Genomic DNA, 21,781 nt, shown 5'->3' with positions numbered 1-21,781 from the left:
TCTCTTCTTCAATTATGATGGGACTCGTTGTCTGGGTCCCACCCATGTTGTGTATCTTGGCGTTTTTATAAGTGACCTCTGAGTAAATTTTTCAATTTGTCCCTTTATCTGTTTTGTTTTTTTATAAGTGAGACGATAGGAGGCCCAAAACAAAAACTGAAATGATATGTGGGCTGCCTAGAGTGTAGAGTAGAGTCCACGAGGGGTTTGATGATGTGGATGCCGGTTATTGGGTCGTCACGTGCCCCCTTCACGTGGTAATTTCCGTCCATCAATGCTTCTTGTCACTTTGCTTCCGGTTATTTTAGTGAGTTTTCTTTATTGCTAAGCGATCTCTCAACTCAATTTCGCAGAAAGGTAATGTATATAGGATACCTTTGAGACTGTAACATAAAAAAAAAAAAAAAAAGGATTTTAAAAGAGCATCATAATCCGCTAATTATATATTAAAGTCTTCAGCCATGTAAAGAGAGAATTTAAAGAGATTTTGAATTTTATAACTTAAGCTTTCCCTTGATACTGGGTTACGTAAAGCAGGTCGCATCTAATACGACTCTGTTCAGTCTGTTGTGATCTTCTTCGTTGATGCATCTATCTTCCAATTTTGGCAACCAGGCTTTATTAATCCGATTTGGATTAATAACCTGTGTAGTATTAATGATATGTTCATGATAATAGGAGTTAGCTTTGTGAGGATAAGCCATGTCTGCTTCTACTTGGACTACCTTATTGCCTTTGACTATAACCAGTTCTACTTTTTCTTTTCTTTTCTTTTTGGAACAATATATTTCAAATTTGAATCAGATAATACTATAAACAACATGATTCCATGGCTATTATTAGCATGTTACATATATTGATATTATGAATTGGTCAAGTCAAAACGCAGTTCACCTTAAAGAAAAGGAAAGGAAAAAGAGGAGACGTGTGATCAGGTTAATAGCTGCAACGAAAGAACTAGAACGCTTTCTATGAGAAAATGGAAAAGAACATCAGAGACCAACAAGGCTTAATACCGATGAAAGGGAGAAGGTAACCCGTAAACTGGCACATTCACTTGTTTTTTGGGTTGTGTAGATTAAAAACTTGTGTGGATTATGGTTGTCGTGCAGCTTCTGAAGAAGTTCCACAAACTTGTGTGGATTCTGTTTCTTGACACCCAAGTTATACTTTCAAGTGCCCTCGGTTTCTAAATAGCACTGTTCTTATTTTTCTAGACTTGGGATCTTTAGTACTATAATCATTTTAAAAGCTTGAGAGCTGCTTGAATTTAGTATGGAATCACTTGTGCCTTTGCTTCAAAATACTACGAAACTAAAGTTCCTTATAGATGATTATGTACGTATTCTCTTCACCTTCAGACTAAGAAGCTGGCTTGCCCAAGTTAAAACGTGTAATAGCAATTGTTGCTTCTCAGAGATTACCATCAATCCCCTGAAGCCTTTATTTCATGGAGCGAATCGAGCTCTGATCCCCAACTCATGAATACAAACCAAAATTTCGTTTAGTAGAAAGAAGTGAAGTTATGTGCTGAAAATAAGACATTGGAAAAGCCCGAGAAGCAAAAATTGTAACTCAAGAATTGTTAGAAATAGTGCTGAAGGAAGAGATGGTGCGCAAGTTCTGGTAGAGACGAGAAAAAATAAGAGATACTCTGTTATGGTACAGTTACAATTTTTTCTGAGGTAATGTACATAATAATCATATTGATACATTGTGTAATGTCCCACATTAAAAAGAGAAAGTGACAAATACAAATACAAAAATTCATATGATATATTTATGCAATGTCTCATTAATAGAAAGAGAAACAGACAAGAATTATATAGAAACAAAAGACTTGACACCACCAAATACTACTCCTAGCTCTATCTCCCCTTTGGAGATGGCTACAATAACTCCTACACACACTCACCGACACAACACACACACACACACACACAAATTCACAAACAATTAAGGAGGAAGAGGAGAGAACGCATGAGCCGTTGTTGGATTAGGATGAACCAGGCTATTAGTCTCGCCATCCTATGGCCAGCAGTCACTCTCTCTCTCTAACTCTCTCTTCAAACAAACAAAAAAAAGATCACAAATATAAAAATAGTGGAAATATTAGTCTTTTCAGAGGACGGGAGAGAAGTTGAGGCGGGAAGTGTAAGTTGCTTTGGGAGCCCAGTTTCTGGGGACGACGTCGGTGGCAGAGAGTGTTTTACCGGAGGACAAAGTGGTGAGCTTAACGGAGAATGGTCCTTTAAGGGGTCCTCCGATGATGCACCAGTTAGCTCCCCATACGTGCTTCATCTCTAACCACTCCATCGATCCTGCCTGCACCATTACCATTCAACACCAAAAAAAAAAAAAAAAAATCTTTAGACTTGAATCTTGATTCTGTTTTTATTGTTACTTTAGTAGACTTGAGTAGTGTGCCTTTCTAGTTGGTCAACAAAGAAGGACCATGATTGTGCGCACTCCACTAAGACTTTTCCACCTTTTATTTAGTATTATTATACACAGGAAAAGTAGACTTCGAAGTGGAAGTGACTCAGTAAGTGGCTTTGTGATATATAAGAAGAATAAAGGGAAATTAAAGTCTAAAGAGTAAAGAGGTAAAAGAGTTTGGTTATAAAGGAAGAGAGAGTACTTGGCGTATATGCATGGAGCCAATGTCGCCTTCTCCGTCTTCGAACTCAACCAGTAGAGACAACCAAAAATCAGTTGATCCTTCGTTTACATGAAACGCTATGTTCTTCTTTCTATATTTGCATGCCGTCCTTATGCAAAATAAATTTTTTTTGAAAAAGACCAGTGAGAAAGAGAGCAGTAATGGAATTGGTCAACGGTCAAAAAAGATAGAGTTACCAATAAGCACGAGATCGCCGTTAAAGTGTTTTCCTCTCCATTCCCCATTTCACACACATTGCAAGAAAATTCTAATAATTTTTTAACCTTCTCACTCTTCAGTCTCTTTTACCATTTACTAGAAAACTATATACTAATTCCTATTTTTCATTTAATTCCCTCGTGCACTGTCACGAGTTAGTTATTGAAAAAGAATAATACACATTAAATAAATGAGAATAATAAAACATAATGTACCGGCGATAAATGACGGGAATGAGGCCACGGTTGCGGAGGGGACCAGACTCTCCGGAGATAGCCAAGCGACCAAAAGCAGAGCCACTTAGATCAAAGTGAGTGTTGGTTTTAGAGCAGCCGGGACACTCGTCGGTGACGATGACGGTGACGGCTCTCCGGGAACAAATGTTCCTGTCCAAACACCGAACCTTGTAACAAGCGCCACAGCCTTCACCGTTCTTGAATAGGATAGGATTCACAGCTCCAACCCTCGCATGGAACGGCTTCACATCCACCAACGAACCATACCCACACGCTCCTCCTGTATTTTTATTTTTATTTTTAACACAATTCCGGTATATATATATATAATTAGATAAGTTTCTACTTTACACTCACTAGAGTGTTGACTGTGTGAGTGTGAAGTGACAGTTAAGTATGTATTTGCAGTAATTACCGTCGCTACCGTCGCCGTTGGGGCTTCCATACCAGGTGGCCACGGCGGGAAGCCAATGAGCGTTCGACACGTGTCGATTGGTGGTCACCGAGGCGGAGGAGTTTATGAGAAGCTGCAGGACAATGCAGAGTGTGGCTAAGATGATGACCGGAGAAGGGAGCTGCATTTCTGCCGGAGATATCACCTGTGTCGCCGGAAACGGTCACAGTGGGAAAGGGAAAGAAGTTAGTTTTGCCGACAGTGAGAGAGAGAGTGAGTGAGTTCTGTTTTTAAGTGCAATTGATATGTCAGTGTTGTTTGTTATATAGAGGAAAAAGGAGTAAAAAAGCAAACTGCTTTTCTGTGGTTTTTCTCTTTTTGCTTAGAGTTTCTTTACCGGTTTAGTCCCTTTGCCGTTGCTCTTATTTACGGTAAGATGCCACTTGAATGGGACCCACCGACAGTTAAGGCGTCGATTTCGCACGATCCAGCGAGTAATTGTCAGGGGACCTAAAGGGGTGTTTTGGTCAATTTATGAGATTCGACCGTTGAAATCTCCCGCAGATTCTTGTGGAGGAGATGAGGAATCCGTTAAGACACTGACTTGCCCTTGCCCAATCTCTATCCTTCCCTCTTTTTTTTTTTTTTCCCTATATATATTTCTCGTTGTTATGTTTTGAGATTATTTTTTTAATCATTTCATATATTGATATTTTAGTTATAAAGAGAGCAAATCTAATTTTCAACACATTTTATATAACTACTACTGTTGATGTATGTATAGTCTATGACTCTATGAATGATTGAGTGTAGACTGTGTAGTTGAATGGAGGAATGGATATCTTATATAATTTACGCAAAGGAAAACTTGGTGGCCAATCTCGTGCGTACAACGCATAAATCATTGCATTGTGAATATATATACTATGATAATATAGGTAACGGTTTTTGCGCTAATTCTTATGCTGTAACGAACAACCACCTTTTTTAGCGTACTAATGACATATTAGCTTCATTTTTTGTAATTATTATTAACTTTGGTGGGGGCAGATAATAACTATGGATTGGTCACTCAGACCTAAATCTGATTTTAAAGGGTGGATCCACGATTTGTTTTATTTTATAACAAAGCACATGACCAATTTTCTACTTTGTATTATACGACCCTACATTTATGTGATGTTACTTTCTTAAAGATATGAGAGGAAAAAAAAACAAAGCTATGTGGAAAAAATGTGTATAAAGGAGATTTTTGTAGCGTCAATTACGGTTGGTTTTATTTTCAATATGATTTATAGAGGGACATGGTGGTATTTAAAGCGTTAGTGCCAAAAAAACATATATAATTAGACATGACTGATTTGTTTAGTGTAGGGCGTGTAGGTACCCAAATGATGCTTGCAAAATTTTCACCTCAAGATTTCACTGCATGCATCATCTTTTATCAAAAAATTTCAATCATTGGATATTACAGAAAACTTACTAACCGTTCGTCGATTTGTACCTTATTAGTGTTCCATATTCGTAGTTCCCAATTACTGTTAGGTGGACGATAATTGAGTGTGTGAACAAGAGGTAGTATTAAGTCAAAATGTGCATGACAACTGATTCACATGAGATAAACGAATAATTAATTAGCTGATTTAAAAACATTCGGAACTTGTACAGTTCATATTAGAATCAGATAACTATACTTACCAGTTACCACCAACCAAACTCTCTGTACTCCTCTTCCCATTTATACTTGCACATTTCAGAGTTTGACGTTATACAAGTAACAAGTTCCCATTTACACAAAATAGACTTTGGCTTTCAAAATTGTAATCTAAATGTTGAAAAACTTCGTTTCAAACAGTGATTGATGATGTAATTACAACTCGTTTTGAGCCACATCATCAATAAGTAGTTTTGTTCCTTTTCGATCTTAGTTTTCAAAGAAAAATTTTCGTTTCTAAAGTCTACCTCTTGTAAAAACAGGGTTTGTCAGAAGTATTCTCATTGATCAACAAAAGAGACGTTCCTTGTACAATAGAAGCGGAAATGAAATAATTTAAAACTTGTCAAAGAATGTAAGGAAAAAGTTCGTAATAAACGAAAAAGAGGCTCATACAACAACCTTAGTGGGGATCGAATTCAGACTTTATACTTAAAAACTTGCGAACCAGTTCAGCATCAAGTGACGAGTATGCTCTGTCCCCGCAATTACAAGTCTTAGAATGATTGATCTTGCATGTTCATTACTAGTGTTTCCCTTGGGATTACAAAAGAGAATGTTTGCTTCTTACAGATTTTATAAGGAAACAAAAACAATCTGAACGAAGGTTAAAGACGATGATGCTCTGCTTCCTCGTCTTGTTCTGTTACAAGCCGCTAATTAAGACAGCCTCTCACATGGGCTTTACTCTGTTTGGGCCAGACAAATTGTTTCAGCCCAACTCGAATCCTAGTTCTATTACCTCTTTAAACCGGCAACGAGTACTAAACCAGATGGAATTGAACCCAAATTCTCACAGCAACAAACTGATCCGCTACAAATAGCTTTGTCTATTTATTTTTTTTTATAGCTTTGTCTATTACCCAATCGCAAAGCATATATATTTACAAGAATCATTAACTTTAAGTCTAAAATGAAAATGCAAAACATGTTTATAGCCTAAACAAGAAAACAAGATTGGCAAGTTACTCATACACACACAAAAAAAAAGTTACTCATACACGGGTTGAATCTCCAAGATAAATAAACTTAAGGGGTTGAATTGAATGTCGAAGATATAGACAGCTAAGCAGTTGAATTAAAAATTAAGGAATTAGTGTCTTATTTAAATTTTTATAATTAAAGAACTAAAATGTTGAAGTTTATCCATTCTCGCCGAGACTCATCGGGACGGGAGCATCTCTTTATAAAAAATTCGAATCTCCACACCTATAATAAAACTCAAGAGTAGATCTCAACCGTTCAATGCTTTATCATCTAAAATCTGACGGTTAATGACCGAGGTACACCTTCTTTCCGTGAATACTAAATACAAGAAGAATTCTAATAGTTTGACGAGTAAAGGACAAGGTTTCTTCAATTTCGGTTAACTTCGTCTTTCTTCTTTCTCCTCAGCCATTGCTCTGAATTCATTTCTCGTCGTTTCTTCTCGATTTCCCGTCAATTCGGATTCCCAAGAGAGTTTTGTCCGCGAGTTCCGCGTGAAAGACATGAAAATGTTGGCGATGGACTCGCGATCTTCTCTCCATCTCCATCGCTCCATGGCTCGCGTTGACCTTTTTGCCGGTGTTCGAATGAAACGATTCCCCACAAGTCCTGTTCCGAATACGCCTCGAATATGTGGAAGTATATTCTGTTGATTCGGCTCTTCTCTACTTGGTACCTCTAGTGATTTGTTTTATCTGAATTTCGAGATCCAATCGGAGCCGTGATACCCGTTAGCGTCTTGTGTAGTCTGTTTTTTCTAGGAATTGTTTGGAATTTATTCGTTTGGATTTCGAAAATTGTCTCTCTTTAATGTTCTAGTGGAATTGTGACTCCTTAGGGTTTGTTTCGACTGTACAACTATTAGGGTTTGTTGTTCATAGGAGAATTGTGGAATTGGGGTTTTTAAAAAAAAAAAAATTGTGAAGTTGTTTGCGTCTGCTGAGTCTCTGAATGGCTGAGAGTAAAGAATTAGGGTTACCAAAGACTGCTATTAGCTTGAAAGAGCAATTGGCGAGAACTACTCTGAGGAATTTGAGGTCACAGGGGCACACGTACATTGAGCTACGTGAGGATGGGAAACGATTTGTATTCTTCTGCACTTTGTGTCTTGCTCCTTGTTACAGTGACGCGATTCTGCTTGGACACTTGAACGGAAACCTTCACAAGGAGAGGTTGTCATGTGCTAGGATCACACTTCTTGGTGAAAATCCGTGGCCTTTCAATGATGGTGTCCTTTTCTTCGACAGTTCAACCGGAGAAGAGGAGAAAACTCTAATCTCTGATGGTGAAGGTGTTACCGGTCCTTTGCACCATTGCAGTGACAATGAAAGATTTGCTATTGTCACGTATGATGAAAACAGAACGTGTGAATCACAGGGAGATAATCAACCTGCTGCAGGCATTGATGATGAACCTAATCACTGTGCAGAGAATCTGGTGATCTCTAATTTGCTTATCAAGGAGAAAACGCTTGATGTGGAAGCTAAATTCATTGGTTTTGGCCGAATAGCTGCTAGATTGTTTGAAACAAAAGGACGCACAACTTGGATTGATAAACTATGGTGCGAGTGGTTAGGAGAGGAGAGTCCTCCGGATGAGGAGAAGGCTACGGTCCCAGAGCATGACTTTGCTATTGTCACATTCTCCTACTTTTACAATTTGGGTAGGCTGGGTTTGCTCGCCGATCCGAGCCGTCTTCTCACACTTAGTCAGTCAGCAGAATCAGGGAACGGCGAGGACAATGGGAGGAAGAGAAAGAAGTCTTTTTCGGATCCAGAGGACACCAGTGAATCTCTGTGTAATCAGTATGACTCTTCTGAGGAGGTTTCTTCAGCTCGTAATTCAAACTCGTCAAGAGCTCTAATAGCTGATTACGATGATCATCTCGTGAACAAAAGAGTCATCAAGAACAAATCGGTAAGACGGGAGCTTAGGAAGCAACAGAGGATATTTTCTGATAGAATATGCGAAGTCTGTAAGCAAAAGATGCTCCCAGGGAAAGATGCGGCAGCAATACTAAACATGAAGACAGGAAAACTTGCGTGCAGCAGCAGGAACCGCCTGGGAGCGTTTCACCTATTTCACGTGTCTTGTGTTGTACACTGGTTTCTCTTCTGTGAGACTGAAATACTTGGGAGCAAGATGGTGAGTGGAAAAGGGAAAAAGAGATGCACAAAGCAGAGTGGCGTGAAGTGGAATGAGTTGGTAGGCGATGTGAGCTGGCAAATATTCTCGGTGTTTTGTCCAGAATGCCAAGGCACTGGCATAAACATTGAAGGGGATGTGATTGAGAGAGACACGTTTCCGCTTTCTCAGGTATGTATGTGATTCACTCACTCACCTAAAGAGCTTTTTTTTTTTGGCTAATGAGTTAAATCTAACATAATGTGATGTGATATAGACATGGAGGTTTGGGGTGAAAGTGAGTGAAGGTCGAAAAGCATGGGTGAAAAATCCGGAAAAGTTGGAGAATTGCTCAACAGGTTTTCATTTTCCGCAGCAGGATGAAGAGTTGGTTAAGGGTCAGGTAATGTTATTGCACCACATATCGATTTTTATTTATTGTTTTGCAATTTGGTTTGGTGGTAATGGGAAAGATCAACTGTGAATGCAGGAGGATAGAGTGCAGAGCATGAAGCTGGTTCGTTTCTACCGAGTGGAGTTGTAGATAATCACTTAAAAAATTATTAGGAAAAAAACTTTCGAATGTTGTAAAAAAATTAAGGATTTACATTAATGTAATTGTTTCAGAAAATTAAGTTTTATGTGTGTGTGAACGAGGCATTCGTTTGGCATTTACAGGTCTCTGAAATCCGCTATTACTTTTGCATTTGTTACTCTTTGATTACTTTTGAGGCCCAATTTTACTCTTTTGTTTGCCCTTTTTTTGACTTGAGATTTAGGATTTGAAAGTTGAAACTGTATGGGGTATGACATACATACCGACAATAAAAAAATCCTTAAAAATGGATCTTTTTAAAACCTACATCGATATAGACAAATAAATTACAACAGTTTTGAAGCTAAAAGATCGATCCCATAAATGAGGGGTTGGTCTCAAGCGGACCCATAATAACTCATCTCAGATAGCTCTATGCTTTCAATGAAACAGCTCAATCCCAATTCATATCACTTTACCATTTTGTTTACGACATTTTTAATGTATTTATGAAAGACCCGTACCAAAGAACAATAATTTTACTAAATAAATATTTCTGCTCCTCCTATCTAACAGTGTCTTATTCGCCGTTATCAATCAAATGTAGGGTCCCTGTTTTATTGAAAAAAAAAAAAAAGATTGTTATCCGACATAAGCAACACCGTTTGCGTCGCATTCGAAAGCCACTATCATCTTTTTGGTGCACAAATCGATTGAGTTGAAGATAAGCCTCCTTTTTATCTATCTTCTCACATCATCACTTATTATTATTATTAGATCCAAATATACAAATGCCAATTGGTGCCGTTTCTTGATCTGGACTTTATTATGTTCTCATCATACAATTTCAGGATTCAACACTCTTACACATACACATATATATATACACTCTTAATTAGACCCATATATATGCTAATATGCATACTCATTTTAATATATTTAGAGGACATTATAATTAGAAGAGAAGTAGACACATAACCATGAAGCAAAGCAGGAACAGGTAGACTCTACTTAGTGACTCCTCCGTCTGCATTGTCCGCCGTCTCAACCGGAGACTCGTGTCACGGTCGTGCCGGTACGGTGACACGTTGCTCGAAGACTCTCCAAATAGTCTCCGGTATACCATTTCGCATACCACACCCATTACAGGATCAGGCATACTATACATGTACCGGTGACTTTCCCCTTCTCCAGAGCGTTGACCAACTCTTCTCAAGTCATAAACCGGTCTGTCCGGTATGTTTGAACCTGACCGGGGAGTTTTCTGTCCCCGGCCGTAAATTGGGACAACCGTAGCGTCGGAGACATCGGATTTGCAGACCGGACATTTTGGTGATTCCTTCTTATCGTATTGATCGACGCGTTGTCTTGAATTGTTGAAGGAATTAGTCCACTTGTATATGCAGGGCCAACAAAACAAGTGGCCACATAAAGTCACGACCGGGTCTCGAACCTGGTCCAAGCATATGTTGCAGTCGAAGTCTCCTCCAGAATCACCCAATGCTGGATTGTCTTCCTCGTTCTCTATCTCCATTTATTGCTGAAACGTACAAGACAACCCCATTCACCTGACTAGTCGTTGGTTATTAAATGAGATTTCACCTAAATAGTATATACTAAAGTTTTAATCCCATTGTTTGACCAAAACAAAAGTTAATCCTAATGAGAGATTAAGCGATGGTTTTTCATTTAAACAAGAAATATCATCACAAAATATGAAGTTCAACAGATCACTACAAACTTAACGAGAATAATCTATCTATACACCAATCATGATCTTGCTTTCAAATATTTTTTTTTCTTGAAATGATAAATTATCACCGGGACCTAAAAACGAAAATTTCAGAGAGAAAAAGAAGATAAAAAAAAATGATAAGGATCTTTAACAAGTTGGAGTTCTGAAGACTTGACCTAATCACTTTCGGTTTAAACGCTTTCCTCTGTTTTCACTTAATTTCAAAGCACGTTATTATTCATATACCATATAAACAAAACAAACAAAAATTAAATAATTAAAGAAACGGACTGGTTAATTAAACAAAGTAGTGATGACAAATGGGAAACTTATCAAATAACATCATCACAAAAGGAGTTGATTCGTATGATCTAAAACTGACATACTACCATCGAAAAGAAACAATATATTTGTGCGTGGTAACTCAAAAACGTTGCAGATCTATTGAGATATATATAAGGAGTGATTATTTGTTTCTGAAAGATAAAAAGAGACGTACTCTATGGAGAGATTGTAAGTACCGATGGATCTCTTCTGACTTTACTGCTAATTAAACTCGTTGGAAACCTTCAGAGAGTTTAATTGCTTTTATGCGACAATGGCCGAAGAACAGAGAAGAGAATTATTTTGGGTTTGGAGAGAGCAGAATGGGTAAGAATAATAGATCGAGGGTGGTGCAGAAGCACGAGAGCTTATATTATACACACAACACACACAATTATTATTTTTATTTAATAAGGTGCAAAATTAAAATCCGGAGAAGTTATTATGATTCTAAAGAAGAAACGTCTACCTAAATAAAAATAAGTAGATAAAGTAACGAAACGTCATTCTGTTATAACACATATCATATATGGATTTTTATACCGGCCCATTAGGCCCATCAGGACATTGTACTTAACCTAGATTCCCTATGTACTCTATATATACATTCTAGTGATTAATAAAGTTTCTAAGTTTTCACAACACATTATCAGCACGATAAGACTCTCTGAGCGAAAAACCCTAATAAATCCGGCCACCACCAAAACCCTAAAAGCAAGTCGAAACTTAAAAGACGCATATCTTCCAAACCGTGAGGAACCAGAAGACGATCTACATATCAAATCGAAGCCCTCAACGAGACGAATCTACTGGTGAAAACCGTTTGTCGATCCAACGTCGGACGCGCCCTCACGCACACTTACAGTACACGACGATCAACCGAAAAAAAAAAAAAACCAGATCCGAGTTTTTCCTTCTTCAACCAGCAGCTTCTCCAGTTTTGGTGATCAATCCTTGGAATTTGTAGCGGCTAACTGAGGTCTATTAGCTCCCAGTTTTATTAGCCTGTCAGAAATCCAAAGGTGGAAAAGCACACCAGCAAATGGAAACCATAGTCGTAGATAGTGGATCCAGCCACACTATCTTAAGAAACAAAAGTTACTTCATAAACCTAACCTATCAAACCGCAAATATTAGCACCATCGCGGGTCCCTCAAACCTTATCGAAGGATATGGCCATGCCTATGTGTTGCTATCAAATGGCACACAACTTGAAATACCAGATGCTCTATATTCTCCTAGTTCGAAGAGAAATCTTCTGAGCTTCAAGGATATAAGACAGAATGGTTTCCACATAGAAACCCAAGGTCAAGGGAACAAAGAATCCCTCCTAGTCACTAAAACCGTAGACGGCCATAAACAAATCCTCGAAACCATACCCGCGCTCTCTACTGGACTTTACCATGCTAAAGTCAGTATGATTGAAGCTAATACCACTCTCAAAGCCCGGTTTACTGATTATACTATTTGGCACGACCGGCTCGGTCATCCCGGTGCAAATATGATGCGTAAACAAACACTTCATTTCCTAGAAAGAATCCAGGGCGATATCTGTGGACCTATACATCCATCTTCCGGACCATTCCGGTACTTCATGGTCCTTATAGACGCATCGACCCGTTGGTCATATGTTTGTCTCTTGTCCTCTCGGAACCAAGCCTTCGCTAGGTTCTTGGCCCAAATCATAAAATTGCGGGCCCATTTCCCTGACTTCCCACTAAAGACTATCCGCCTTGACAATGCTGGTGAATTTACCTCACAAGCGTTTAATGACTACTGTATGGCCATGGGGGTAACCGTGGAACATCCTGTAGCACATGTCCATACTCAAAATGGATTGGCTGAATCATTCATTAAACGCATTCAATGGATAGCCCGACCATTACTCATGAGATCAAAGCTCCCGGCCTCAGCATGGGGACATGCAGTATTACATGCTGCTGAACTCATACGCATCCGGCCATCTAGTGAACACAAATATTCCCTATCCCAACTACTCTCGGGTCATGAGCCAGACATCTCCCATCTTAAAACATTTGGGTGTTCAGTATATGTACCCATTGCTCCACCACATCGAACCAAAATGGGACCTCAAAGAAGGATGGGAATATATGTTGGTTTTGACTCTCCCACCATCATAAGATATCTCGAGCCAACCACTGGAGATCTCTTCAAGGCCAGATATGCGGATTGCCAATTCGATGAATCGGTATATCCCTCTTTAGGTGGTGAGACAAACAAGCTGGTCAAAGATCTTTCATGGAATCAAACATCATTAAATTGGCAAGATCCTCGGACTCTAGAATGTGATTCAGAGATCCAAAAGATTATTCATTATCAAAAGCTAGCTAATCAATTGCCAGATTCCTTTGCTGACCCGACCAAAGTAACCAAATCGTACATCCCAGCTTGTAATGCACCAGTACGAATAGCTGTCCCAACGGGACAGACCCAAGTTGCTACAGAGTCTGCACCACGTCTCAAACGGGGCAGACCTCTCGGTTCCAAAGATAAGAATCCCCAGAAATCAAAGAAAGGTGCAATAACCGAAACCGGGATTCCTGCAATATCAGACATAGCCGCGGCTGAGACTCAATCTAATGAACCCTCAATGGAAGTTCGGGACGCCGAATCTCCAGGTTCAGAAGATAACAATGAGATCTCCATCAATTACAATATGTCCGGAATACAATGGAATCGAAAAGAAGTCGACTTAAATGCACTCTTTGCATACAAAGTAGCACTTGATGTTGCGCTCACGCAAGAGGATCTAGAACCCACGTCAATAACACAGTGTACACATCGAACAGATTGGCTAAAATGGAAAGAAGCCATAAACGTGGAGTTAAAGAGTCTCAAACTCAGAAACGTGTTCGGTCCGATCATCCAGACCCCATCACACATCAAGCCAGTGGGCCACAAATGGGTCTTTGTGCGCAAAAGGAACGAACTCGGTGAAGTCGTTCGATACAAAGCACGGCTTGTAGCACAAGGATTCTCACAGAGACCCGGAATCGATTATGAGGAGACTTATTCTCCAGTGGTGGATGCAACAACATTCCGATTCCTCATAAGTCTGGCCATAAGAGAAAATCTTGATCTGCGGTTAATGGATGTTGTAACCGCATATCTCTATGGGCCCCTGGACAACGAAATATATATGAGACTCCCAGATGGCATTGAACTAAAAGACAAAAATGCATCTCGAGATCAATACTGCATCAGGCTGAACAAATCCTTGTATGGACTGAAACAAAGTGGGCGTATGTGGTACAACCGCCTCAGCGATTACCTCATCAAAGAAGGCTACAAAAATGACCCCATCAGTCCATGCATCTTCATCAAGAAGTACTCAAACAAAGGATTTGTAATCATAGCAGTATACGTGGATGATCTAAACATCCTCGGAACATCTGGTGAGATCTCCCAAACAGTCGACTGCTTAAAAGCAGAATTCGAAATGAAAGACCTAGGCAAAACAAAGTACTGTTTGGGATTACAACTTGAGTACATCAAAGAAGGAATCCTTGTGCATCAATCGGCTTATATCGAAAAGGTACTCAAGCGATTTAATATGGACCAAGCTCACCCATTGACCAGCCCAATGGTAGTTAGAAGCTTAAGTGATGACCCTCTTGGTCCCAAAAAGGATGATGAAGAAATCCTTGGTCCTGAAAAGCCATACCTCAGTGCTGTAGGAGCGTTAATGTACCTGGCTAGTCACACTAGACCAGACATATGTTTCGCCGTGAACCTCCTCGCTCGATATAGTTCATCTCCAACTCAGAGGCACTGGAACGGTATAAAACATCTCCTAAGATACCTTCGAGGTACTCAAGACTTAGAACTCTTCTATACTAACCAAAATAAAGATGGGTTAGTCGGCTTCGCCGATGCAGGATATCTATCAGATCTGCACACTGCCAAGTCTCAAACTGGCTACGTTTTTACGCATGGAGGAACAGCCATCTCTTGGAGATCAATGAAGCAGACACTCACTGCCACTTCATCAAACCATGCTGAAATCCTAGCCATTCATGAGGTTAGTAGGGAATGCGTCTGGCTGCGCTCCATGACTCAGCACATCCGCAGAGATTGTGGTATGGACGAAGACACACAGCCCACGGTGATGTATGAAGACAACGCGGCATGCATAGCTCAGCTCAAGGAAGGATATATCAAAGGAGATCGGACGAAGCACATTCTACCGAAGTTCTTCTCAACCTCAGACTGGCAGAAGGACGGCACTCTCAGCGTTCAGCAGGTCCGATCCAGTGAGAATTCAGCTGACCTCTTCACCAAATCATTGCCTACTTCAACACACCGGAAGCTTGTCAAACAGATAGGAATGTATAGACTTAGAGATCTGCAGTGATGCTACAATCAGGGGGAGTAATGCGTGTTGTACTCTTTTTCCTTCACCATGGTTTTGTCCCACTGGGTTTTTCCTGGTAAGGTTTTAATGAGGCAACATTCCCCAGCGCATTATCGAGATCCCGATTGAGTAGCTGACCCGGTTCACTCGTCCAAGGGGGAGTGTTATAACACATATCATATATGGACTCTTATACCGGCCCATTAGGCCCATCAGAGCATTGTACTTAACCTAGATTCCCTATGTACTCTATATATACATTCCAGTGATTAATAAAATTTCTAAGTTTTCACAACACATTCTTCTTTTTTGAGCTATTTATTTTTTTTCTTTTTTCTTTTACTTCCTAAGCCTCTTTATTTAATTTATGAAAAGGTTAGCAAGTGATCAGCATCGTTTTAAAAAAGTAAACAAGGTAATATTGTACTATAAAACATTTTTTTGTCAAGTAATATAAAACATTTTTATTCATAACTGAAAAGTAATATTTACAGAACAAATAAAGATCCAGTTGATAGAACTACTATGCTGACAACCAAAAAAAATCAGAAATTGGAAATGCCGCATGACCTTATAGGAAAAATAATATTATAAAATATTATTAGAAATTGCAAAAATTCCCCCATAACTTTATTATCCCTATATCATCTTCATAAGATAAGAATTTGGCTCTGAAAAATAAGTAAAGATAAGTAAAGTTGGCAGCTTCTGTTTCTGGCAACACCATAGATTCTCCCCAAGTTTGATGACGTGTCACTCCATGGCTGCACCGTTACGCCTTTATTGTCCCTTTATACAAAAAATCCTGGTAATTGTGTTTTTTCCATTTTCATTAAACTTATTTGAAATTATTTGAACTTATTTGAAATTATTAGGTGTGCTGAGTGAATAACAGTGGCAGTTTGGTAAGTTGCTTAAGTAAAATCGAAGAATAATATCCCCAAAAAGGGTTTTCATTAAAGCCTTAATTAAAGGCCTTATCAACCAAGAGTCATATACAATAGTTTAAAATACAAAGCTATGTAATTAGGTTACACGTCACGGAAGCAAAGAGCCATAGTGTATTTAATTTCAAAAATAGTAATCCACTCCTTCAAATAATAAAAACAGTGCCTTTAATTCGTATTTGTTGTGTCGTCGCTATTATGTCTGAATCTGATGATGGAAAACAAGGTTTTAGACTATTCATGGTCGTTCGAACAAACAGAAAAGATTATCTATGGTCGAATCTGCGATAAAAGACAATTATGTGGAACCAATTGGATTTATAAAGGGAGAAAAAACTTTAAAAAATCAATCTCCTTTCTTTTATAAATTAAATGAACAGTTTAAATTTTAGATTTATACGACTATAGAAATATACAACTGCATTTTTCTGTTAATATACAACTGCATTTGCATGCTATATTTGTTGAAAACCTATCGAAATCAACGTCATTCCTAATAGTTCAAATTAAATGAACTTTTCAATGTTACAAGTTAGGCAATCGTTAAAAATTTAAAATTTAAAATTGAAAGCCGAATCGATTGTGCACGACAATTTTCACAATATAAATCTCGTTGAAAAGTGGCAGCTGGAAATATGGAAGTTACATTAAAAAATGGTATACCAAAAAATGCAAAATATTTTGTTGTGTTTCAGCACGTTCTCAATTCTCATAGACTTTTTATTTAAAAAAAAAAAATCTTTCAAATCATCATCAAGTAGATGGCAAGCTAAGTTCTCACTAGACATGTGTTCGACTGCTTAACTCTGATGGATCAAAGTAACCCATTTACCTCAATATTATCAGGACGAACTCGTGAAAATGAGTCGGTGGGCACTCAAAAGAAGTCGTGCACATAAGTAACTGAAACTTACTTCACTAAATCGTTCATTACACACACAAAGTTGCGTGGTCTAAATTAAAATGAAATCAAGATACTTAACAGTGATGCGAATTGGTTGTGCTGTTTTAATACGCCTTTAATAATAACTGGTTAACGTTATGTTATGTCTTTTTTTAAGCCTCTTTGAATCAATAAATTGCTATTTCGTAACGAGTTTATCAATTCCATACTTCTTACATAAAGAATAAACTTTTTCAAGAAAGAGGTCCATGCATCCATCATCTCTAACTATGTTGGGGTTTCGTATAATCTAATTCGAAATAGCTTCGCGATAACATTCACTATATTTTGGTCATTTCTTTGGAAGGATATGGTTGAATTCTCTATGATTTAGTCACTCCAATCATTCTAATGCACATAGATTTAGTCAAACTCACATTTACAATAACTGCACGTTGACTTTGATTGGAGTGATTACTTACAAGTTCCAAATAGAACGTAATGGCATTGCCATGTAATTTTATGTCTCTGAGAAAGTGATGTTGCATTTTGTTAGGATATTATATTCACCAAAATCTTCTTTTTAATATTATCCTAATTCCTAACATACTATATTTGTCGTCACGAATATTATCCTAAAGACTATTCAAGTATAATGTCTCTGACGAAGATTATCAACATTTTTTTTTGGTCATCCTATATTGAATTTGCATAAAAAGATTATTAGAGTGGGATGTCAAAAAGTATAATACCAGTGTCAAACGCACACATAAATAAAACAAAGGTCTAGGGGAAACGTAAACTGATACAAAAGATTTTGATAATAGAAACACAATTGAAAACAATCCAAAAAACCAAACCATTCTCTCAAAAGAGATCAAAAAGACAAATTTTATATACCATTAATCATTTCCTGTGTCAAACTACACAATGAAAATAATAAATTTTAATCCCACATAAATTAGTTAATCAGACGGACCATATATCACCAAATTACAGTATTTTCTTGATATTTTGCACCAGTAATTAGAATTGTTTGGATCTAATCGTAAAAAAAACCAGCTAATTCGATGGATATATCCGAAATTTAAATAGTGTGACACGAACCTCTCGAGAAACACTCAACGGATTCAGGCATCAGCCAACGATTTATCATATAATTCGTTTAATAAAAAAAAAAACAATAATAGTTGTAACTAGTATAGTAGTATGTATATAAATAATATTTTGAAAACGCATATATAATATTATCTCTATACATGTTCGTGATAATGTTTTCAAATTTTTCCATTCGAAATTATTGGAGCAAGTTGCCTCAACGATTCGGATAACTGAGCCAGGAAATGGGCGTTTCCCAATTGATTATGGATATTAAGCAGTGGTTGTTGAACCAAAATTAATATATTCATTTTTTTCTAGTATAAAGCTTTAATTGGTAGATTTGATGGTTTTTCTCGAACGATTAAAATAGTAAATAGTTAATTTGTTTTGGAATGTCACTGATATTGTTTCTTCTACTAAGCTATCCGGTACATCCGCAGCATTTTCCTCTCCTCCTATAACTCCAAGACACGATTTTTTTTTCTTAACAAACAACCTTTAGAATATCAAATGTGACAAAGACATATTCAAAGAAGGAGGAGGAAAAAGAAGCATGGAGATTTCTCCTCATTGTTTGGTTTCTCTTCTTCCAATCCTCCTTTTGTCTGGATTCGCCTCGTCTCTCCACATCTCTCGTAATTTACAATAATTTAAAATTTATTTCGTGTTCAAAAATTGATTAAAATTCCTTAAAAAAGATTCAATGTTTTTTTTTTTCACTCATTTGAATTTATATGTGCAGTTGATGAAATTGAGTCACACCCAGCAACAAGCCGAGCTCTTCTTCAGGCAAAGACACGTAAGAAATATGCTTTCCCAAATTTGAATCATTAATCGTAATAAGAGCTCATGCATGCTACACTGATGATTAGCTAATCTAAATTCGAATTATATAATGATCAAGATTCAATGTTTTTTTTTGGCTAATAATAATATAATTTTTTTTTAATAATAATATAATTAATAATAACAACAGCATGCAAAGAAGATTTTGCGAGCAAGAATTACACAATCATAACGAGTAGATGCAAAGGACCAAATTATCCAGCGAAGGTATGTTGCTCGGCCTTCAAGGAATTTGCTTGCCCATTCGCGGAAGCTCTTAACGACGAAAAGACAGAATGTGCCTCCACGATGTTCAGCTACATCAATATCTACGGTCGTTATCCTCCCGGAATATTCGCTAACATGTGCAAAGAAGGCAAGGAAGGACTCGACTGCACCGACGTCACTGTCGCATCAGCTTCTGATGCATCGGCCCCTCTTGTTTCCACACACGCATTGCTAACCACCATATTCTTGGTTTTTCTCTTATAAAGACTTATATATGTTACGATTACAATATGATTTATATAACCACGTTCCGTTTTGTTAGTTTGTTCTATGTTGTGTGAGCCATTAATTCTTTCCTCCAAAAATCATAGATGTAAATTATTAGATTTTTGTTTAGGCTCTCGTGAACTATTTCTTATTTTTTTGTCAATAACATTCGTTATGCGGGTTTGAACCTAGATTGTGTCACATCAACATCATTAGTACGAACTATTAAGCTTGGGGAAAATTTCTTTACGCATCACAAAACTAGCATTTATAACATGTTGTGTAGATCATGATAACATTTTGGTAAGTAATGGGCTGAGTTCATCTTCAAGGCCTCATAGGGTCAGTCAAATATCTAGGAAGACAGTTAGAAAGAAAATGAAAAAAAGAACATGAATCTCGTAAAACATACATGCCTTTTGGTGGTGTATAAAAGGTTTCAAAAGTGTTACACTTTAATCCAAAGCTACTATAGTGAGGTGGAAATAGAAAAACCGAAACTTTTTTTTAGACATCACCGGAAACTTTAAAATCAGTAATTTTGTTGTTGTTGATCAAATGGCTAAACAATAGAAAATATTGCAAATCGGAAAATGCAAGGTTATCGGTGAGCAGTAACAAGCGTCTCGATGAATCTTAACCCATCAAACCTTGGAGCAAACTTTTCATCTCCTTCATCTTCCGAACCATTTTTCTTTCTCTGTTTTTCCTTTGAATCCTAATCAAATTCAGTCACAAATAATATATTAATTCCTAACGCATCCGAATCCAAAAAATTATCTCCTCTCGAACATGGGAGTTTGATAAATTTGACAATTTTGATTATAGCAAGTTTATATTGTGCAATAGATCTTGTGTGAGTCCCCCAAACAGAGCTAAAACAGAGGAACTTAATGTAATTGAGAAACTCAAAAAAAAAAAGATTGCTTCTTCTTTTTTTTTTTGACCTACCTGACGAGAAAGATTGGATTCCGACAAAGAGAATGAGACGGAGGTGTTGGTGGCGGCGGTGGCGGTGACTGCGGTGGCGGAAGCGGCGGCAGAGATGGAGGCTGCGAGGATTCCAGATTTCTTCATGTCAGTCTGACTCTTCAAATTTCCCAAATTCGTGGACTCTTTTTTTTTTTTCCTCTTTCAACGGAAAATCTGAAACCGTAGGCAGATGAAGAGAAAATGTGGGAAAATTGAGGTGTTTGCTTCGATAATGGACGGCTTATATACGCAACGGGAAAAGTTAAATTATGCTATTTGACAATTTAATGACTCTCTATAATACATTCACTTTTTTACCCTTTCTCCAAAGTGTCTTAAACTTGTTAAACTACTGTGTTATATACAGTTAGGATAATTTGGTTTCATAGAGAGATGCAAATGAATAACTGTTGTTTTGTTAAAATGATTTATTTTCTTGACGAATTTGGACGAGTGCAAAAAAAGAGGGTTAATACTTAATATGGTAAAAAAATAAATGGACTTTGAACCTCGAAGTTAGAACCACACAAAGAGGTACATGATTGGTTGATCTTTTAAATGAAAATGGGTCCATCATTGGTTGGTAAGCCATCCACGTGTCCGGACAATGTTGAAACTGTGCGTTGATGTTTTTGAAAATGTAAAGTCAGCTTCTAAATTTGGACATTTATACCCCTCTTCTTTTCCATTATTACTGTTGGTATGTTATGAACTTATGATCATAAGATAAGGTCGAAACACTAATGACGGGGAACAATGGTATTGAACAAGTGGATCTGATTTTTTTTTTCTTTTTTTGAGAAAGTTTCGGATGCAAACTGATGTAAACTGATTTGTGGATACAACCTTGACAAATCCAACTCGTAGATTATTAGCCTCAACTCCATTTCTGGTGAGATTTCTCTACGTCAAAAATAATTGTTAACACATTTATTATTTGATAAAGACAAGATAATCTCGTAAAAAATTCGAGTATTCACATCAATATATACTACTAATTATGTTCGGTCATCCTAGTTCTTATATATGTCATGGTAAACGGACATAATCGTATAAACTAAAGCATCTTATGGTGACGTGTTAAGATCCCAGTTAGTTGTTAATATATAGATTAAAGTTTTGATAAAAAAATGTATGGATGCAAATGAAAGCAGAAACTTTGCGGCTAGTTTCTTTATGGGTTTATAATACCAAAATTACTTTTGGAGGGCTTTATATCGTTTGCACATTATCATAATAATAGTGTCCACATA

The 21,781-nt window shown here is 37.5% G+C and overlaps 5 protein-coding genes across 11 annotated transcripts; 2 read left to right on the top strand and 3 right to left on the bottom strand.

The window, feature by feature from the left end:
- Positions 1 to 1,750: 1,750 nt before the first annotated feature.
- Positions 1,751 to 3,807, bottom strand: LOC18028907 (expansin-B3). Its single transcript, XM_006412916.2, has 4 exons — positions 3,533 to 3,807; positions 3,097 to 3,397; positions 2,642 to 2,771; positions 1,751 to 2,325 (listed from the first exon to the last, which is right to left on the bottom strand). The coding sequence occupies exons 1-4, from the start codon at positions 3,696 to 3,698 to the stop codon at positions 2,122 to 2,124; spliced, it is 801 nt and encodes a 266-aa protein (XP_006412979.1). The 5' UTR covers positions 3,699 to 3,807; the 3' UTR covers positions 1,751 to 2,121.
- A 2,770-nt stretch (positions 3,808 to 6,577) lies between these two features.
- Positions 6,578 to 9,057, top strand: LOC18028906. The gene is made up of 3 exons (XM_006412915.2): positions 6,578 to 8,528; positions 8,614 to 8,739; positions 8,827 to 9,057. The coding sequence occupies exons 1-3, from the start codon at positions 7,164 to 7,166 to the stop codon at positions 8,878 to 8,880; spliced, it is 1,545 nt and encodes a 514-aa protein (XP_006412978.1). The 5' UTR covers positions 6,578 to 7,163; the 3' UTR covers positions 8,881 to 9,057.
- Positions 9,058 to 9,657: 600 nt separating this feature from the next.
- On the bottom strand, positions 9,658 to 11,411 carry LOC18028905 (E3 ubiquitin-protein ligase RMA2). Of its 7 annotated transcripts, none has more exons than XM_006412913.2 (2): positions 11,106 to 11,411; positions 9,658 to 10,411 (listed from the first exon to the last, which is right to left on the bottom strand). In XM_006412913.2, exon 2 carries the CDS (start codon positions 10,403 to 10,405, stop codon positions 9,827 to 9,829), a length of 579 nt encoding a protein of 192 aa, XP_006412976.1. In that variant the 5' UTR covers positions 10,406 to 10,411; positions 11,106 to 11,411; the 3' UTR covers positions 9,658 to 9,826. The 7 variants fall into 7 exon arrangements, with proteins under 7 accessions (XP_006412976.1, XP_024005843.1, XP_024005846.1 ...); XM_024150075.1 differs by having other exon boundaries at positions 9,658 to 10,473; positions 11,106 to 11,357; XM_024150078.1 differs by having other exon boundaries at positions 9,658 to 10,473; positions 11,128 to 11,357.
- A 7,343-nt stretch (positions 11,412 to 18,754) lies between these two features.
- On the top strand, positions 18,755 to 19,591 carry LOC18028904 (GPI-anchored protein LLG2). Its single transcript, XM_006412912.2, has 3 exons — positions 18,755 to 18,871; positions 18,979 to 19,035; positions 19,213 to 19,591. The coding sequence occupies exons 1-3, from the start codon at positions 18,790 to 18,792 to the stop codon at positions 19,551 to 19,553; spliced, it is 480 nt and encodes a 159-aa protein (XP_006412975.1). The 5' UTR covers positions 18,755 to 18,789; the 3' UTR covers positions 19,554 to 19,591.
- Positions 19,592 to 19,930: 339 nt separating this feature from the next.
- LOC18028903 lies at positions 19,931 to 20,746 on the bottom strand. The gene is made up of 2 exons (XM_006412911.2): positions 20,508 to 20,746; positions 19,931 to 20,274 (listed from the first exon to the last, which is right to left on the bottom strand). The coding sequence occupies exons 1-2, from the start codon at positions 20,631 to 20,633 to the stop codon at positions 20,158 to 20,160; spliced, it is 243 nt and encodes an 80-aa protein (XP_006412974.1). The 5' UTR covers positions 20,634 to 20,746; the 3' UTR covers positions 19,931 to 20,157.
- Positions 20,747 to 21,781: the final 1,035 nt, after the last annotated feature.

The sequence above is a fragment of the Eutrema salsugineum genome, unplaced genomic scaffold (assembly GCF_000478725.1).
Source record: "Eutrema salsugineum unplaced genomic scaffold, Eutsalg1_0 scaffold_1, whole genome shotgun sequence".
NCBI lineage: Eukaryota > Viridiplantae > Streptophyta > Magnoliopsida > Brassicales > Brassicaceae > Eutrema > Eutrema salsugineum.
The sequence above is the reverse complement of the archived record's forward strand: the minus strand, read 5'-3'. Positions and strand labels throughout refer to the sequence as shown.

What these genes read in the sequence shown, in the direction of transcription:
- LOC18028903 (XM_006412911.2), bottom strand. Translation starts at nt 20,633, where the DNA reads ATGAAGAAATCTGGAATCCTCGCAGCCTCCATCTCTGCCGCCGCTTCC. An exon ending in AATCCAATCTTTCTCGTCAG is followed by an intron (nt 20,275 to 20,507) that starts GTAGGTCAAAAA and finishes GAATTTGATTAG; the next exon opens with GATTCAAAGGAAAAACAGAG.
- LOC18028906 (XM_006412915.2), top strand. Translation starts at nt 7,164, where the DNA reads ATGGCTGAGAGTAAAGAATTAGGGTTACCAAAGACTGCTATTAGCTTG. An exon ending in ACACGTTTCCGCTTTCTCAG is followed by an intron (nt 8,529 to 8,613) that starts GTATGTATGTGA and finishes GATGTGATATAG; the next exon opens with ACATGGAGGTTTGGGGTGAA. An exon ending in AAGAGTTGGTTAAGGGTCAG is followed by an intron (nt 8,740 to 8,826) that starts GTAATGTTATTG and finishes CTGTGAATGCAG; the next exon opens with GAGGATAGAGTGCAGAGCAT.
- LOC18028907 (XM_006412916.2), bottom strand. Translation starts at nt 3,698, where the DNA reads ATGCAGCTCCCTTCTCCGGTCATCATCTTAGCCACACTCTGCATTGTC. An exon ending in CAACGGCGACGGTAGCGACG is followed by an intron (nt 3,398 to 3,532) that starts GTAATTACTGCA and finishes ATAAAAATACAG; the next exon opens with GAGGAGCGTGTGGGTATGGT. An exon ending in ATTCCCGTCATTTATCGCCG is followed by an intron (nt 2,772 to 3,096) that starts GTACATTATGTT and finishes ATTTTGCATAAG; the next exon opens with GACGGCATGCAAATATAGAA.
- LOC18028904 (XM_006412912.2), top strand. Translation starts at nt 18,790, where the DNA reads ATGGAGATTTCTCCTCATTGTTTGGTTTCTCTTCTTCCAATCCTCCTT. An exon ending in CTCGTCTCTCCACATCTCTC is followed by an intron (nt 18,872 to 18,978) that starts GTAATTTACAAT and finishes TTATATGTGCAG; the next exon opens with TTGATGAAATTGAGTCACAC. An exon ending in TCTTCTTCAGGCAAAGACAC is followed by an intron (nt 19,036 to 19,212) that starts GTAAGAAATATG and finishes TAATAACAACAG; the next exon opens with CATGCAAAGAAGATTTTGCG.
- LOC18028905 (XM_006412913.2), bottom strand. Translation starts at nt 10,405, where the DNA reads ATGGAGATAGAGAACGAGGAAGACAATCCAGCATTGGGTGATTCTGGA.